This window comes from Limulus polyphemus, unplaced genomic scaffold (assembly GCF_000517525.1).
Source record: "Limulus polyphemus unplaced genomic scaffold, Limulus_polyphemus-2.1.2 Scaffold7490, whole genome shotgun sequence".
NCBI lineage: Eukaryota > Metazoa > Arthropoda > Merostomata > Xiphosura > Limulidae > Limulus > Limulus polyphemus.
In genome coordinates, this window is record NW_013673100.1 from 12,372 (window position 1) to 32,459 (window position 20,088).

A 20,088-nucleotide genomic window follows, 5' to 3' on the forward strand; every position below is an offset into this window, starting at 1 on the left:
TACATTTGCTGTCATGTTAAACTTATATTAAAGTTTTTCTTCATTACCCATTTAAGCCGTCTCCAGCCATTATACATTCAGAATATCTGTATAAACATCTTTAATTTGAAAGTATGCATGATAGTAAAATATGTTGAGGTTTATAGAAATGAAAATAAATATGTAGCTGAGTTTTAAGAGGGAGTATTAAATTTGGTTTGATAGTGTTTATGGCTTTATGTTACCTGAAAGAGTCAAGGGAACCTTTGTATGGATAAAACTAGAAGGAACATCATTAAAGATTAACCAATTTTCACTTGTATTTTTTTTACCTTAGGTTATATCTCTTGAAGAATTAGCTGTTTAAGAAAAGCTTGTAGAAACCTTTTGAATAAAGTTCCTGGTACTTACAAGATTTATTCTAAGCTTCATTGAATAATCTTATAAAATAAGTATTGGAGGTTTAACTTATTTTTCTTAAGTTTCCTGAAACTAGAGAAATTCCTGATGCCTGTAAGGACAGTAGTGTGATTACTAGTGTAGCAGCATTTATGATATCCAGTGGATGAGTACTTTATATTAAAATAATTTTACAACACTTCTACATTTTTACACTTCATATCTTCACATCTAGTTATGCTCTTTTTTTATGACCATGCATTTTAATAATAGCCCTGAATTATGATTTTCACAGCAGAAGGCTCTTTTGTAAGGCTTTTATGTCTAAAGCACACCTCTCATTTCTACAAGCTTTCCATAAGTCATAGAGTATGTAGGATGATGGTTTCTTAATAACCATTTCAACAGTCCAATAGCACAGTATTTAGTAGGTATTACACCTGGCAACTTGACTGATATATATTCTTATGGAATAGCATGAACAACCATCTCAATCTCCACAGCTAGAGGTGTACAATGTTTGAATAGTTATGTCATAGAAGCAACATGTGTCCATGACTTGTGTTGCTTTGCAGATGAAGTTTCTTCTTTATTATGTTGTTTACTGTTGCCTGGGGCATGAGGATGGCTTTTGTTAGTGATCTTTGTATTCATGGATACCTCACTTTGCTTACCATAGTTGGAGTTTAACTTGTTGCAAATTTCTTTCTAGATGGTCTTGATGCTTCAAGGTCCTCCATATTAATTTGATCTCAATGCCATTATGCCCAAGAGATAGCTCCACCTTGGAATTTCTAAATCCTTGGTCTGAATATACCATCTTAATGTATTGTTTTTTTGCCTTAGAAAGGGCTGTTACATATCCTTTCCCAAAGTGGTACATTTTCAGTGTCATATACTACCCACAAAGTACAAACAATGTCAACTTTATAATGTTGTGGTTGTCACGTGTCTTGCTGATTTGCGTAATCAAATTTGTTTTTATGTATCATACTCAACCCTGTGTGTGAATGTGTGTGCCTTCCAAAAATGTTCAAATACAAAACATACCAAAAACAAATATCAAACCTCTAGTCATGAGTGGTGAATAACTGGGTACTACCATTCAAATAACACAGGAGATAGAATGGGATTGTAATCCTTCTGTATTTTTACAAATGTATAAAGATTATACAAAGTTTCTGTATTTATGATAATATTTTTTCAATAATCAGGTATTTAAACAAGTAGTAGAAGTTCCAATGGCACCTAACTATTCTACATGTATAGCCAATTTCTGTCTTTATTTTTATGAAAATAAATTTATTGAAAACATTATCCAGATGTTTTTGCTTTAATTTGTAGATATATTGATTTAATTAATATAAATAATCCTGAAATAATTAATTTCATTAACTATTTACCACTGTGCCACTGGGAGGCTATTATGATCTGGAAATTAAAATACTTATTAATGATATTAATATAAATATTTTTCATAAAAATAATTGTTCTTTACCATATACCCTCTTCTAACTGTAATGTTTCATATTCTTTTATTATAAGTGTTACAAATTCACAACTACTCAAGATTCCATAGAATTTGTAACAAATTACAATATTTTAAAGTAATGTCAAGATATTAGTACAAAAATCAATATTAAATGGGTTTGACAAACAGACATTAAATAAGTTAAAGTACTTTGTAACACATATAAAAAAGACATTACATAAGTATCAAGAAGTAAGAATTAATATATTGTGCTTTAAATGTGTGATACAGATTTATAGATTTTTTTTTAATTAAGGTCAGTTGAAAAAGAAACGTCTTGGCACTGTTTTCATGCATGTAATAACATCGTGCATGAATATACAAGCTCTTATAAAGGGTAGAAGACTATTTGAAATTAGTAGTTACAATACACTTTTATGGATGGAGGATGGATGTTATACTAGATTAGGCAGTTCAGTAGAGGTTTCATTCTAGTATAGTATGTCTGCCGTGCTACTTATATTACCACATTAATTGAACTTTTATTACCATAATGGGGACTGGAATACCAAGGTTTTCTTACTCACTACCCTCAATGATAGGACCTTCTCTTTCTTGTTCTTATTTTACTTTTCTTCCTAGAGTAGCCACCTTCAACAACTGTGTATGAGCAGTGACAGGTGATCTAGATATGGGATGTTGTGGACTTGAGCATCTTGTTGCCATCTTATCTATCTTTATTTTTTTCTTATTTTGCTCATATTTCTTTCTTTACATGTAAGGCTTTGCAAATGGAGGTTGAGACTGATAGATGGTGTTTTTCCACTACTATGTGAGTTCTACTTCTGCAATCACCTCCAAAAACCAGTATACATGTTCCACACTATAGCCTGTTTGACTTCTTTCTTCCCTTCTATGAACCCTTTGCATATCCTCTTTCTTTTCTCTGAAGTTTGGAGGTATTTGATTGAATCATGGGCTCAGGCTGCTTTTGCTTTTGTACTTTATTTCCACACTCTCCCCAACCCTATCCTCAACCATTGTACCTTGTCATAGTCCCTAGTTCTCCATCTGTTTATTCCCATTTTCCAACTTCCTCACATACCTGGCACCAAAATCATGGAACAAATTGTTAATGTTTCCATCCTGTTGGGTCCTGCGGGTACCCAGCTGTCACAATTGAGCTCTTGTGGTCACTTTTCCATCCACACAGGGGTTATTTTACTTTTTACCCATGGACCTTCTTTCCAATTCCATTCTCTTTCTCCTTTCACCCCTCATCTTGTTTCCTTTCCTCTTTCTGCTTTCCTCTTTCCAATGTTTCATGGAGGCTGTGTTCATCATCATTTCTAACATTTCCTCACTCCCACTCAGTATCTTATTCACTGGAGGGGGTGGGGTTTTTTTTCAATCTATTCTCAGCTGGGATCAGCCTTCTCCAATCTGTCTGCCAGCTATGGAACTTATCGATACCAAGATTTGCACATATCCTACTTGTTCTGTATGAGAGGTTTAGTGTTTGGAGACCATGGCTTCATGGAGACTTCTTATCCCTTTGGGTCACAGATGCACCTTCTCAGTTGATCATTACATGATCAGAGGGATGCCTCACGTGAATCTTTTACCTTAGTGGTTCTCTTGTCCATTTCTCTATTATAGTATTTTTATAGGTTGCCATATCAATCCAATATCACCTTCTGAGTTCCATTACCTCCAACCAAACCAGACCTACACCTCTTCACCAATACTTTCCCCTCTTTTTGGGAACCATCCCTGACCACCAATTTTATATCTGGCACATGGACCCAGGGTGAGTCCTCTCTCCATATCCACATGCTTGAACTTCCAGTAGACTGTCAGGAATGATACCATCACCAGTCTTAGTGGGTCATCTTGTTATGTTCTACTCCAACAATTCCTTGGTTGTTTCCAAATTAACTGTCATTGGAAAATCTGATCTAGGATCCCTTGCTTTCAAACCCTGGACCTTCCTTATTAGTCCAATTCTCAGTGGAATGGTTTGCTTGCCTGCTATGTACTGGGTGCTATGAACTGGGTTACAGACTGCCTTTCTTGACTGGACCATATTTTGCCTGCAAAATGGTCTCTTCTCCCCCAGTTTTCCATTGGGGTGCTTTCTTGGGGACTGCACACATTGTTGCCTTGCCAATCCTCTCAATTCCATGCTTTTTCTCCTCTGGTCAACTGTTCTTCATCCCTAAGCCCTGGATGTCACTGTCTTCCACCAGGTCTGGTCTTATACTCATCATAATGCTTACCCACCCTTCTGTCTTTTACATTGGGTCCTGAACTTCACTAGAGACACTCCTTGTCGTGTTCTCTTGGTGGTACCCCTCTGGCTGTTTTCAATTTGGTTTCCTCTTCTCTGCCACCTGACAGCCAATATGATAGCCCAATATGATTTTGCTCTAAAACAAACAAACAAAACTTTATTACCATCTTCTATGATCTTTCAGACCTGGAAAGACTTTTGTGCCCTGTTTGTGCTGTTTGTTAATACTTAGCTCTTACCTCTCACTTTCAGGGTTTCTGTCTTCAACTTTACATGCCCTAGGATTCTTCTTTTTCTAGGAACAAATTTCCTTCTACCCTTTTAACTCGCAATCTGAGGGTCGTGGGTTCGACTCCCCGTCCCAACAAACATGCCCACCCTTTCAGCCATGGGGATGCTATAAAGTGATGGTCAATCCCACTATTTGTTGGTAAAAGAGTAGCCCAAGAATTGGTGGTGGGTGATGATGACTAACTGCCTTCCCTTTATTCTTACACTACTAAGTTAGGGACAGCTAGCACAGATAGCCCTCGTGTAGCTTTGCACAAAATTCAAAACAAACCAAACCTTCTACCCTTATTGGTAGGGTCTGCCAATATTTATGTTTGGTCTACTTCTCATAGGTTATTGTTCACAGATGCTTTTTCTCTTTTCTTGTTCACTTTCCACTCGTTTTTGATGGCCACAGGATGAGATCTTTCATGCTGGCATGTAAACTACCTTGCATAACTTCATCACCCACTCTCTTCACCATCTGGATTTCTTGTCTCCATAATGTGATTATGCAATAGTGCAAACCATGAGAAATTTTATGAGTTTAGGTGTGATATGCCTAAAGGCTAGTAGCATGCAAGTTTCTAAGGCAAGGATGGTAGCTTTCTGTGTGACAAGGTGAGTATCTATCAGAATTAAAGTTTCAGGTAAGGAAAATGTTAGCTTCTGTGTGTGGATTTAAGTATCTATTGGAAATACATTTTCAGATTAGGAAAATATTTACTTTAACTGAACAACAACTTTGATTCAAGATGACCACAAAGACACAGAGTGAGATAGGAAACCTGATAAACACAGGAAAGAAGGACAAATAGGAAGAGACAGAGTATTTAAAGAAGTAACAAAAAGGAATAGATAGAAAGTGAAAAAAAGACTATGAAGAATGTGACAGGAACTTAACTATTTCTCAGCAGGGTTGTGTAAAATACACACACACCCTTTTGGGAATGATACAAGTGCAACAAAACAGACTGTAACTCTGAGATTTCATAACGTATCCTCACAAAAACTGGTATGATTTTGTTAAAGATCATAAGTATTTTGTACACAGAGAATGACATTATTTTAATCTAGTATTTCTTCTAAAAAAAAGTTATTTATCTGTTGTAATTATTTGCACTCAAACTCTTAATAGTTCATGTGCAAGGTCATTTTCATTTTAACTATAAAAATACTTTTCTTCATCTTACAGTTTTCAAATTTTATTTGCATAACCTCTAGGACCTCTTAAATTAATATCAAAAGTTATTTAAGGTAAATGTTTATATTTAATTTTTCATTTTGTGTACTATAACACTAACTGTACATATTATCATCAAAATACAGTGCAATGAAATGTTTAAAATTAAAAAATAGACAAAATGTATACATACCTTTTAATTTTTTTATAGAATATCTTAAAATATCTTCTTTTCGTTATATTCTTAATTTCAGGTCTTTTCCTTTTCATTTATAGTTAATTTTGGTGTGTTATTTTCCTATCCTGTCTTTTACCTTTTATTACTCAGAACGAAAAAGTCAGTGGTGCCCTCAGGGTTTAATTACAGTATCTTCAGCAGAGATGTAAAGTATGATGTATATTTGAAAAATTTTTAGACCAAAATACTTAGCTGACATTTATATGTTTTGTAAAAATTGATATTTAGACCTAGGACATAAAAGTAAGATCTAAATACAATTTAACTGTCTCTCTAACTATGACATATTTAATTAAGAAAAACTGTAAGTGCTATCTAGGGATCAAGCAACCAATAATGCCACAGACAGTTAAATATACCAGATGAAGAAAACTGCACCAATTTCACAATAACCATTGTTGGATTATAGTGTAAAATTATGTCATTCTAATGATTATATACATGTATACCACATGTGTGTTATAAAGCTCAAGCAAGAGTTTAAAATGTAGGCATGACACCCATCAGGGGTTGAAAACATTTATTACCTGTTTCTACTGCACATAGCCACAGAGAACTCTGAAACTTGCATGTCAATAGGGCAAGTAAACATACTTAATTGTCTAGACATACAGCTACAGGCCTGGCATTATCTGAGTCAAGATAGAATGTGTGAAAGTTCAGATTTTTCATAGCTTGTGGGTCATGTGACAACACAAAACTGAAGGTTTCTTTCGAAATATAGGAATTAAAGCTTAGATAACACAAGCTTCAAACCATAACATGCATTATAATGTTAATTTCATTCACATACATTGATAGTAAAGTTGTTTAATTAAATTTTGAATGTAACTTGGTGACTTGCACAGAAAAGTGTTTAAAGGGGTAGCTGTCATGAAAGGGTTAAAAGAGATTTAATGTGTAAAGATGAATTATAATCAAAACTAAATCTGAAGACAAGGTTAATGATGCTATGGGGACATACAGAAGAATTACCACAACAAATCTGAAGAAATGCAAAGCATCTAAGAAGTACAGAGAGGCTGTAATGACAAAATATTTTCAGGAACTTCAGACAGAAACCTTAAGGGAATAAGAACTCCAGGATACCAGAAAGAGGAAATTGTTTTACATTTTGAAGCCCTGGCCATTACAGCCAAGACTGTGAAAAATCAATGTGCCATTAAGACACCAAGGAAACAAGACCTCAGAAATTACCTGTTTGAGTCCAACCAGACTGAAGGAACAACAAAGAGCTAACCAGACATTGGGAAACAGGAATTAGCTGGATTAGCTTACAATTGAATGGTGCCAGCAGTTACATAATTTGTTCACAAGATATCAACACCCTCCAGTGGACCTCATGACCGAACATGTAAAATATCACAAGAATGATACTGGAGATGCAGCTCCAATTAGTCAGTTAGCCAGATGACATCAACTTCCAAAACTTGGCTGAGGCTTTCAAAGAGATAGAAGCCACAAAGGAAAGGGCATGATAAAAACCAAGTTTTAACCTTGAGCATTACTTGTTTTATTTGGAAGAAGGATGGATCCACCAGATTATGTGTGGAATACTGGAAAATAAATGAAGTAACAAAGAAGGATGCCTACACACTGCCAAGGATTGACTCTACTTTAAATGTTCTATCTGATTCAATTGGTTTTCAGTGTTGGATGTTGAGAGTGGGTATTGGCAAATGCAAGTCAAAAAAGCAAGAAAAAAGAAGACAGGCCTTTATTGCATGGGATGGATTGTGGCAATTTGTCTTGTTACCATTTGATCAAGTGATGCTCGTGCTACATTCAAACGATTAGTGGAGTGTTTGTCTGAACTACCATGGAACATTCTACTCATAATCACACATGGAAAGCCTTTAATAATGCTTATAGAGGACTAAGAAAGATTCTGGATAAATTGAGGAAAGATAACTTTAAGCTGAATCCAAAGGAGTATCTACAGATCCATCAAAGGCCTGGCCAACAGCAAAGAACTTGTATGAAGGAAGAGAATTTCTCGGACTATATCTTACTATTTTTGTTTCGTAAAATCCTTCTCTCACACTGCTGATTGTGAATAAACATTTGATAAACTGAAGAAGGAACTGACCACTATTACATGGACATACCCAACTCTGGAAGACACCTATTTTGGATACAAATGCAAGTGATTTTACAGTGGGAGCATTTTTTTTATTTTTTACAAGTGTAACATGGAAAGTAATGTGATGGCTTATTATAGCAAGGCAAGAAATGCTACAGAGAGGAGCTATAGTACAACTCAAAGAACTACTAAGTTTTATTCAAGACCTAAGTCACTTCCATCATTATCAACAAAAGTTTATGCATCTGACAGATAGATCAACATTGAAGTGACTGGTGAATTTTAACAACCCAAATGGCCAATTTACAAGATGGCACCAGAAATTTCAGGAGTATGATTTTAACATTGTACATCATACTGAATAGAATCATAGAAAAGCTGATACAGTATCCCAAAACCATGTGTTAATGAAGAGTGTAAACACAGTGATAAGAGGGAAGCACAGGATAGAAAGATCTACCTACCTAAAGTACAGCAAAGTATAGTCAAATGTGTGGCATCTACAAGTTATAGATGAACTGATTTAAACAAACATTCAACTGGAAGCTCTCAGGCAAAAGACAAAATTGAAACCAATTATAAGTATTCAGTGGTTCAAAAATTGTATAGAAATACCCTCATGGCAAATGGTCACTCCATACAGCCCAAAAACAAATATGTATTGGTCACAGTGGAATTCCTTATGTCTACAACACGGCTTATTGTTTTGGAAATGGGATAATACCATTAGATCGAAACAACAACTGCAGTTGGTACTTGTGCAGCCAATACATTGTAAAGCCCTCCGTCACCACAACCTTCCAATGGCACGACACTTGGGTGTTAGGAAGACAATGGGCTGGGTAAGAGTGCAGGGGTTCTGTGGAGAATTGATGTAAAACATGAACTCTGCTGCTAGAAAAATGGTGTACAAAGAAATGGCATAGGCAGCTACAACAATACTATGTTGGAGAACCATTTGAAGGGATTACTGTTAATATGTTAGGTCCTCTGCCACAGAATAACAGTGAGAATAGATACATTATGTCTTCGATGGACTAATTCATCAAATGTTAAGATAAAATGTTGTTCTTAACCAAGAAGTAGAAACTCATCAACTAATTTGTTTCAAAACAAAGTGTGCTTATAGAGTTTCACTCAGATCAGGGATGGAACTCGGAAGTGTCAGATCCTTAGGATTAAAAAACAGGAAAGCAACCCTTCATCTATTTTCAGCTAACATGGTGGAGAGATGCAACTGCACACTGTGAAATAAGTGGTAACTCAACCTGATGAAGAGCCCAGAGTTCCTGTCAAGACTACTCCCATAGTATCATGAAGTATAGAGATGACAATGGATTTACTCTTATCACCTACCCAGTGATAGGACAGCCAATGACAACAAAGGACAAAATGCCATTCCATCTGTATGCCATGGGTGTTGGAAGAGATACCCACCAACAAAGATTTGATAAATAGACAGTTCAGCATAGTTTTATTTTTTGAATTAGGATTTTTTAAGGGACTTCACAATCCTCTTATGCCTCAAAAGTGCCATTTTTTCTTAGTAATAAGAAATGTTCCATGGTACTAAAGAAGTGCCTGATTCCACTCCTTGCTTGCTGTAAGTTAGGTAAAAGATTTTGACTTTAAAATTAATGAAACATAGGAATTTGTAGGCCTTTACAGAAAAAATATAATTGATATGCTATTAATTGTTAATATACAAGAATTTATTGTCTAGTTTTAGATTTTAAAAGTGTTTATAACACAGACTAAGAAGGAATAAAAGAGGATCTGTATGCTTCTTATGGCTTTCTATCGCTCCATAGTCTCCTCACATCCCCCCCAAAACATTTTATCTAACAATGATTTAAAATTTTTGTCAATGAGTCCCTGCCCTTTTAATATCCACTGTATGTTACTGCTTATGGTTAGTTATAAAGGATTCATTATGTAAAAGAATGATAAGCTTTCAAATATTTTATAATTTACTTCAAAAGGGTTTGGAAGCATTTGTGATATGGGGAGAAGTGAACATAGTTACACTATGCATGGATATTTTGTACCATTGTTTGTCTAAGTTAACATTATTTCTTTCTTGTATGCATATATATATGTTGATTTTTTTTGCATTTTCATTTAGTGTCAGGTTGAGTTTAGCTGTTCCATTGCAACTGTAGAAAAGGGTTTTTTTTACTAAGATTCCAGTAGACATTGTGCCAAACAAGTATAGTGTTACCTATGGAAAAATGTGATTGGGGAAAATGGTTTAAACTTATGGGTGGGAAAGCATTTTGTGATAACTTTCCTGCTTTGTCAGGCAGGTTATACACCCATTTTACCTGTTCCTGGTCACTAATCTCTAACTCTGTTTGAAACTGCCATTTGAATGTATAGCTGTGGTGAGAGAAAGGCTACTGTAATGTAGTTTAAAATAAAAAGTTTAAAGACTGCTTTATAAATACAAACTGTAAGAGAAAGATTATTATAACATTGTTGATGATTTGTGAAGTCTTATTTCTAGAATACTTTATACGATTGTGATTTCTTTTATAAAGAAAGAACCTGTTTTCTCTTGAGCACTAAAGAACTAAATTTAGCAGGGACTTGACTATGGAGTTTTGAAATGATTACAAGCTAAGCCAGAACTGTTTTAACACTTCAAACTACTCAGTGCAAATTTCATACTGATCAGTTATAGGTATATAGATTTATAAATTTCTTGCATTACATAGGGGCCTGCAATGAGAGGGGGCCTGTCGGTGTGCCCTGATTGCACCAATGTTAAATACACCACTGAACTAAGCTAGTGTGTTCATTACTTTTGTGTACACTATTTCATTGTACTTGTATAGTGTGGAGCTCACATTTCATGTTGCATTATATGTAATTAAATTGTAAGTATCCCATAATATGAGAATTTTGAACCATTGGAAAAAGTTCTAGCTTGAGATTTAAAAAACTTAAATGAAATCCTGGCTGTATATTTTGTACCTATTCTGTGCTCATACCAAATGAACTATATACAATATTATTGTGTAATTATATACATCATTTTCTTTTGTCTTTTACAATGACAGAGGAGATAATATGAAAATTTGTTGTTAAGAAGAAAACTAATCTGGATGCATGTAGATTTTACATCTGCTGTTAATTGATTTGAATAATTATTTATCTTCTAATACTTCCTTAGGTTCTTGACAAGGATGGATGGTTCATTACTTCATTTGAATTCCCTGGGTCTCAAATGTATCCACTACCTTCAACAAAGGTGATGTTTATTTTATTTTCTAGCAACTGTATAAGTTAGATTGTCACAAAAAGTTATGATGTTTTATTGCAGGTCAGTTACAAGTAGAATAACCATACTTTACTTGTGTTGACATTAACATGAATAATAAACAAATTCAACTATATCATGATAGAATTTTGAAAATACAAAGAAATGAGTGAAATTTCTGGAAGAGAAAACTAATTTCAGTGTTGTAACTGTGAGAAGAAATAAATTACTAACACCCCTTCAGTCCAGAAAGAGTGATTACAATCCTGAAAATCCCTGGATTATCTTCTATAAATCCCATAATTTGAGGAACCCCTTTACCCAAGAGACATATATTTTCAACATTTTATACAGAAATGTAATAATATTCAGACCAACACATTAAAACATGTAAAGCTTCATTGGGTGACAATTATTCTCTGCATTGAAAAAAATTCTAACTCTTGATATTAAATGCCACGATGTATGTGTATTAATCAAAATACTTAGCTAACATTTATATGTTTTGTAAAAATTGGTATTTATTAGGTATGTTATTTTTTTACATCTAAGGACAATGGTAACAATTTGCTGAGTGTTCTGCGATTGTTTTTTTGTAATTTAGGTTTTAAGTTTTTAAATCTTGAAGAAAATGCATTGAACTTATTCATTTTATAGTGAAATAGTGGAAAGTGAAATACTTGTGTAGACTCTACACTAAATGCAGTTTACTATAGATCAGTAATATTCTTTGAACATGGGCATCCGCAGGATGGGGCAAGAGAGGACATTTGCCCTCCCCTGGAATTTCAGAAGAAAATATACTTGAATAATTTGTTTTAAAAATTTAATAGAAAATAATGCTGTTTAAGTATAAATGATGAAATTAGGTTTACATAAATAAGCCATAATCAGCCAGAGTATCAAATTTAAACTTCAAGGCAAATGGCCTGCTCTCTGTGATGGCTTGCCCCCACTTGGAATAAATTCTGTGGAGACTCGTGTCCTTGAATCTTTTGTGCATTTTTTATGGTGAAAAGAAAAATAGTATATAGAGAATGAAATATGATTTTTTTAAATCATTGTGATTTTATCTGTACTGTATATCATTTTTAAAGCAATTGTTTGGAATTTTACAGGTATAGCAACCTTGAGGAATTGTTTCTCTTTTTTTGTCACATGGGAGATCCACGACATGCCTATGTTATTTATTTTCCTTTAGTCTTTTACTTCAGCCATTCTGTTGGCATAAAAGTGCTTTGGGCTGCTACATTGTCTGAGTGGTTGAATCTAGCACTAAAGTGGTAAGCAGTTAAGTTTTAAATGTATTAAGTCTATACTGAGTTAGTATTTTTCAGAATTTTGTTTGCATAATATAGCCTTCAAACCTATGAAAAATAAAGTGATCAGTAATTCATAACCAGCACTCTCTTCTTTAAGTATTATAGTAGTTTGTTTTTCTTTTGGGTAATTGATAAAATATACAGTGTAGTATATGAACATTATAGCTGTTTTTGTTGATATTTTTTACTTTATTCTCTATTTCATATTGAAATTGTATGACCTGCAAAATCTCTTTCACATAAAAATAGCATTTTCTGTTCCATCTGTACATTAACTGATTGCTGTCCTGCTACTTAATATCTTAATAATTTTCTTCTGTCACTTTGTAATGTCAATTTGCTTTTGAGTAGTTTGTTTTCTCTCTCTCTTTTTTTTAATACTATTTTCCATACTATGCATGGGAGCTTTCTGATTCCTTTAAAGCCTTTTAAATAAGTGTAGTTACACTTTTTTCATGTTTATTCTTTTAATTGGGTTTGTTATTGTTGGTAATAATGCCTAGAAATCTGATCTGACTGATATTTCATAAATTTACCATGTTTTGAGTCATTACAACAATATACATTTTTTGCTTTCAGTAAAGGCATCATTGTTTCAAGTCAGTGTTTTTCGGGGTACAGAAGTACTTTTCACTTTCTTCAACTTTATTTCCATTTTTCCTTCATTATACTGTGATTAATGTTGTATTTTTTATTTTTAACACAGTTGTCAAATGATTTCTTACTGTATGATATGTGTATATCACTGAACTTTCTGTTTGACATAGTCTTCTGTAAGTCACATCAAACATTATTACCTGTGAACACCTGTTGGACAGAGTTCAATAAAAAGGAGTTGTTGGTACATCTAGGCTGTACCAGTCACTAAATAAACTTTTAAAAAAAACTGATATCCTTCCTTTAAATTCATTCATCATCCACATCTGACCCCCCAATGGCACAGTGGTATGTCTGCAGACTTACAACACTAGAAACTGGGCTTCAGTACCTGTGGTGGGTAGAGCACAAATAACCCAATGTGTTGCATTGTGCTTAATTACAAACAAACAAACAAATCCACCACATCTGAAGATAACCTCCTCCAAAGACCAACCAAACTCTTAATAAAGATTACTCCTATTCTCCCAGAATTTTTATTTGTGTTCATAAATGCCCTAAGCTGGTCAAACCTCATATGGTGTTATTGGGATTATAACTGAAAATACTGTTAACAGTAAGAGTACCCAACTGATGAAACAACCTCTGTATAAGTATAAATGTAGAAAAGAATATTTAATAAAGTATACAAATGGTCAAGTTGATTTTTATTTTTGATCTAAGTATGTTGCTTACTCTGATCAGGAGTTACTATTATTTATTATTAAAGATTGATTTCTGATATGATACCTTACCTACTCTCACATAATAGCTTTCCTTGATTTGTGGTGCCCTCTATATGTGCAATTTTTGTTCTCCACTAACCTTGAGGTTCCTACCTAACATCATATTTTTACACGTGGTATAGCTGCATGCAAATGAGCATGCAACAACCTTCCACTAATAGGAGTTCGACATGACACACCCTTCTTACACAGCTGACTCCCTCAATGCACAATCATCACTTCATGATTTGGCTCTTAGGTGTGGTGATTAGTCTTTGTTTTTTTACTCATGAACGTTTCAGAAATAAGTGTTTTTTAAGTAGTAGTACCTACCAAGACGTTGTGGAAGTATTTATTGTTGGATTTTGTTTTCCAACTTTTTCTGCACTTGCAGATTTTGTGGCCCTTTATTTCCTTAATATCAGTAACTCCCATTTTCTCTGGTGTGAGAAAACAAGACTTTGCTCATGCTAGTGTCACACCTACATTGGCATTTGGTTTGTCTTTGTCTGTTAGGCGAAGTGACATATGGCTGATGGTGGAGTAGTTTATGCAACATGTGCCTTCTTCCAATTTGGTATCTTACCTCCTCGTTGTAGCTATTCTTGTTCAGTGCTGCCTTCTAATATGCAAAAAAAAAAAAATTTATGCCACAAGCCTTGAACTCCCACATACACTGTGATCAACGTGGATCATTGTGTCTTGCATGTAAATCATTATGCAACAACCCTCTACCAATAGGAGTGTGATACACCCTCTGTTCAATTCTACCGAACTATCACTTCTCATTAGGCAATGATCTAGTGCAGGCATTTTTCAGTTGTGCTCACTTCACGTGTTCATTTTTTTTTTTTTTTGCATAGTAGTGATTTACTTTAATTATTCATTTGCTATAGCTGGTTTTCTGTAGTATTTTTCCACAATAACTTACCTTTGGTTATCGATTCTTTTCCCTCCTTTTTGACTTCTTCCCAGTTTAAGATGAATTCTGAAGTTTGTATTATCACTTCTGATATTCATACAAGCTTATCCATGATGAGGAGGATTTTGACAGCCTTTGTCTCCATCTAACTATACTGTGTATTACCATGCTTCTCCTGCAAAATTTGCCAGGTGTAACTCAGCCTTTTTGGATATGATTTCACAGGTGTGTTCTGTTTTATCGATTTCACCAATTTGCTATGAGCATATTTCTTCCTTGTTACATGACACCCTTTCCTTAGAGTACTTTGTCTTCTCTCCTTCTCTTGACATCAGGGTTCATGTTGAGCATTTTGAGAGCTGGTGCTAGCATCCCTTTCCTTCCACGGGCTTCTGATCATTATGCTTTGGCCTTATCATCAGGCTGATCCACCATTGCTCAACTCCCAAAAGTTGGAATCACTTTGGCTAGTGTGTGTGTGGGTGGGGGGCTGATCCTGATAATCATATTCGTTTCTTCCACACCCAATTTTCCTGCCTTCATTTTACCCGTACACCTCTCCTATGGTACTTGTCCACCATACACTTCCATTCCAAGGCACTTCACCAATCCCAAGAGGGGAGGGGATATCTTTTCCCTCATTACCTCCACGTTGGCACAATTGTCTTCCTCAGTCCTATCCCTTCACATGTGGTTCTTATTGGGAGGAATGCTGTCTTGTCACAGGTTTGTCTGCCTTCCAATTAGTGACTTTCAGATGACTCCTTTTCTCCATTGTTCTATTTTTGGAGATATTCCTGATCTTTGGAATCACGTGTGGAATCTGTGAGACAACATTCAACCTTATCATTTTTGGTTTCTTGTGTGTCTAATCCTGATTCTATGCCCTCTCCCATAATTGTTTCTCATCCTGCATCCTTCCACCCTTTACTAGTTCCTATCACTAGAGTTTCAACATGACATCTTGTCCCTTGACTTTGGATTCATTTTGCCATCAGTTCTGATGACTATCAGGTGCTTTCTGGTCCAGTGAGGACATGTTCGGCTGGTTTTGTTCCCATGTGGTGGGAATTCAGTACCAATCCTTGAGTGATCCAGATTTTGTTAGAAGGACTTTTCATCTGTTTCTTTTCCCTGCCCCCATTGTCTCCTTTACTGTTATTCATCCCATTACCTTGGGATCCTGCTACCAGTAAGCATCTATCCAAGACTGTGTAGACTTTTCTATCACAGAGAGCTATTGAGCCTTTCAGCCAGCCTTTCCCAGATTTTTACACCAGGCTTTTTATCATCTCAAGAAAACTGGGGACTGGCATCTTGTGATCAATTTGTCCTCCCTCAACCAATCTTTGGCTCTTCCCCACTTTACCATGGAGTCCTTTTTCACACTGAGGTGTTTTTTTTTCTCCAGGACTGTATATTACTAAGGTAGACGTCTCAAATGCTTATCTCCATATTCCTATTTCTCATTAGTCCGAACACTATTTTTGGTTTGTCCACTATAGGGTTGTGTGTCAGTTTTGTGCCTTGCCAATTGGGCTTGCTTCAGCACTGTATGTATTTTGTGGGGTGTTCAAAGCCTTTGCCTGACTTCCTTATGCTCAAGGGTTGTGTTTACACCAATACATAAATGACTGGCTCCTGTTAGCTCATTCCGAACTGGAGTCTTCTCAACATGTACAGTTGCTACTGACAGAAGCAACTCCTATTGGTTGGATTCTCAAGTTTTGAGAAGTCTTTCCTTGTGCCTACAATATCTTATCCAGTTGGTTGTATTTTTCAACACTCACCTCAGTTGGGCCCAACCTCCTCTGCTTTATCACTGTTTCGATGGAGCTTTCAGTTCCCCTCGCCCTTGCTGCTCCCTCTCTCTCTGCACACAAGGTTCTATCACTTTTGGGGACTTGGGCTTCTGTGGAAGCCCTTATCCCCTTGGGTCAGGCACATATGTGTTCTCTTCAGTTAACTCTGCATGACCAATAGAGTCTTGCTCGGGATCCCTTGGAGTTCCTCATTACCCTTCCATTGCAGATTATCTGCATTGGTGGTTGTACAAGGACAGCAGGAGTACTGCTTCTTCCACCTTGTCCAGATATGTATCTGCTCACAGATGCCTCTCTCCATGGTTAGGAGGTGTGGGTAAATTGGCAGGAGGCCTCTGGACAATGGTCTCCGATAGAAAAGTCTTGGAGATTCTGGTGGTGTATAATGTGATTTGGATCATTTTCTTCCTATTGTACAAAACTGACTCATTATGATCCATTCAGACAATTTCACAGTTGTGGCTTATATCAGTCACCAAGAGAGTAGCCATTCCTCCCTACTAAAAAAATGATGCTTCCTTTTCTGCCAGATTTTGATGTGATAATTTAGTAGAATCAAATATAAGGAGAAACATGCATCAGAGGGTGTATGGCACTCTTATTGGTGGAAGATTTTCGCATGATTATTTACATGCAAGATGCAGTGAACTACGTTGATCGTGGGAGTTCATGGCTTGTGACATCTGAAAACATTTTTTGCATATAGAGGACAGCACTGAATGTGAGCACTATATATGTGAGAGGAGGTAAATACCTATCTGAAATATATTTTCAGTAAAGCAGAATAATAACTTTTGTCCAAGTTCACACAGGCAGGTTCAATTACTTTAAAACACCCTTTGACAAGAAAAATTATTCTCCTCTACTCTTTAAAATCACCATTATAACTGTTGATTATCACAGTTGCATCCAGATCTTTAAATAATTGTCTCCTTTTTGTCAAAGCCCACACAGGTGGGTTCAATTATTCTCCTCTATTTCTGTTATTACAATACAAGTTGGGAAACTCACTTTAGAAATCACCTGTTATGGCTAAACTGGCACACAGTTTAACTTCACATTTACTTTCACCAACTTATCTTGCCATAACTTGGAAAGAGAGATTGAGTGGGCAGCCTAATGCAGTGGGAAATAGGGCAGGAGTGTTCATCTCAGTGTAATGCAGGTCACTCCCTCTTTTTTAATATGCCAATTTCCTGATGGTTTGGCCAGCTGGGTGAGGCAAAGTGTTCTTTGCCTGGAACAGGAATGGATCTTTGTCCCTGTTCCTATATGTACAGTAAGTAAATGATTCAACAGAACACACACCAAAATGTATAGTCTGATCATTGCCCTAGCCACATTATACCTCATGATCAACTGACCTGTTGTGTGGTTGATCATGCACTTTCTGCCCACCCATGTGACACTTTGACTTCCTCTTTTCATACTTCCACCAGGCAAAGAGTACACCCGTCAGGAGGTTGATGTGGTCTCCCATGAGTATTGTCCTTCTATTAAGCTCCCACTATAGGGTTTCCACACTCTATGGGCTTTCCTCTTCAATCACCTTTTTTGAAGGGAGCTCATCTAGGTTTTTGAAATTGCACTGACCCCTCCACCACATTAATGTGGGGTTCTAGCTACTGTGTGCGGAAAGGTAAGTGTATAATTTTCCTGAAAATGTATTTCCGATAGATACTTACCTCTCTGTGCACCTTCTTTCCCACTGCCTGTGCATATTATTCTTACCTCATCTGAGAATGAAATAAATTTCCAGCATAACTGCTTCTGGGGATCTGCTGCGTATAGAGGATGTGTCCCTCTCCTATTGGTGGAAAACTTTTGTCACATGATAATTACATTACACACTAGTGCAGTTCACATTAAAACACATCATAAGTAAGAGGTAACTCAAGGATAGTGGCATGTACAAAATGTTAGAGGCAGATGCATGAGGAATAACTACTGTTTGCAGATAGGTAAGTATCTATTGGAAATACATTTTCAGGTAAGGAAAGTGTTAACTTCTACTTTGCAACATTACAAGTATCAAACTTATTTATGAATGTACTGTCATGGAGCATAAGTGTACAAATACCAGAGTGAAAACTCTTCAACACAGTAAAAGTGTGGTATATTGCTATCTTGATTTGTTTGTTTTTCTTAAGCAAATATTTTTACAAAAATTCATCTATGACTTGTATAAATTACTAAGCTTTACTTCAGTTATATATATATATAATTTGCATATTGGTTATCACTTGTTACCTAAAAACCTGAAAATCTCTGAATTACAAATTTTTTGTAATAAAAACATGAACATGGAAAAAAATCCAAGAGAACACATTTGACATTATCAATCATATTAGTAATGTTTTTCTTATTTCCAGATGAGGTAAAAGTGTATAGTGAAGATTTGTGTTTTCATTTTGCCTCATTAACAATTCTGCAACTTTATTATTGCCAAGTGGAACTAATTTACATCTGAACTTTTCCTTCTAGTTGAAATGTTTTTAACCAAAATACAGAGGTTAAAATCATTTTTGAGCCCCACCATGTCACTATGATCTATATTGTACATCAGTTCATCTCCAGTCTGATGTCTATTAAAAAAAACTTGCCATACTTATAGGTTACTTCAGGAAGATCGTCCATTTTGGTGGGTTTCTGAGGATTCTGATAGCCATGGACTAAATTTGACAATTAGACAGTTTCCTATAACATGTGAAACTGGACCAGGTAAATTGTTGCTGTTTTTGTCTTTATTAGTTTATGAAGTTCATGTCAATTTTCTGAACTAAAATGTTATGCTTTCTTAGATTACACCATTTTTCAACTATAAATATACTACAATAATTCAGGCGAGACCATATTAAACATTTTTTCTTCTAATTCCTGATATTAATTAATTTTTTAAACAAGCCGCATTATGCATTTTTAACATGGTTCCAAGTATTTCACAAAATACATGTACTGTTTTCTATTACATTTGTTTCCATAATAGTCTGTACCATTTGACAGTCCTATTGTTTTACTCTAAACTTCAAAATTAAACTACACCTTAGACCTTTCGTAAAGAAATAAGCAATTTATTATTTACTTAATGTTTAAAATAATGCTCAGTCCTATACATTGTGGATACTAGTTTGTAAATGGTTTAGAATTTACATTCTTGGGATTTCCTAAAAATAAGTTTATTGCTGATATTATTAAAAACAATATGGTAAACTTGTTCTAATTCAATTTTTAAATACTGAAAAATTGTATTTGAAATATTCCAAAAATATATTATACATACAAGTTTCATAAATGAATGCAAGCTTTTAAAGTAATTACCTCAGTTTTTAAATTTTATGGTTTGGGTACCTCAATTTTGTTACTCTAGATAGTATTATAACCATAAATTCTCTAAAGCTGTTAATTCTTTTGTACTTGAATTAGAAAAAAAAGTTTGTAATCAGATTTATAATTGTTAAAAGATGTTGAGAGCTATAACACTA

General features: G+C 35.1%; 1 protein-coding gene across 2 annotated transcripts in view; it reads left to right on the forward strand.

Annotated features, from left to right (window-relative positions):
- Positions 1 to 19,522, forward strand: part of LOC106474659 (glucose-6-phosphatase-like) — a 21,199-nt gene extending 1,677 nt beyond the window's left edge. For both annotated transcript variants that reach the window (XM_022402961.1, XM_022402963.1), the window contains exons 2-4: positions 11,092 to 11,169; positions 12,297 to 12,461; positions 19,221 to 19,522. In XM_022402961.1, coding sequence (XP_022258669.1) covers positions 11,105 to 11,169; positions 12,297 to 12,461; positions 19,221 to 19,389 — 399 coding nt within the window. In that variant the 5' untranslated portion in view covers positions 11,092 to 11,104 and the 3' untranslated portion in view covers positions 19,390 to 19,522. The remainder of the gene's footprint in view (positions 1 to 11,091; positions 11,170 to 12,296; positions 12,462 to 19,220) is intronic.
- The last annotated feature ends 566 nt before the right edge of the window (positions 19,523 to 20,088 follow it).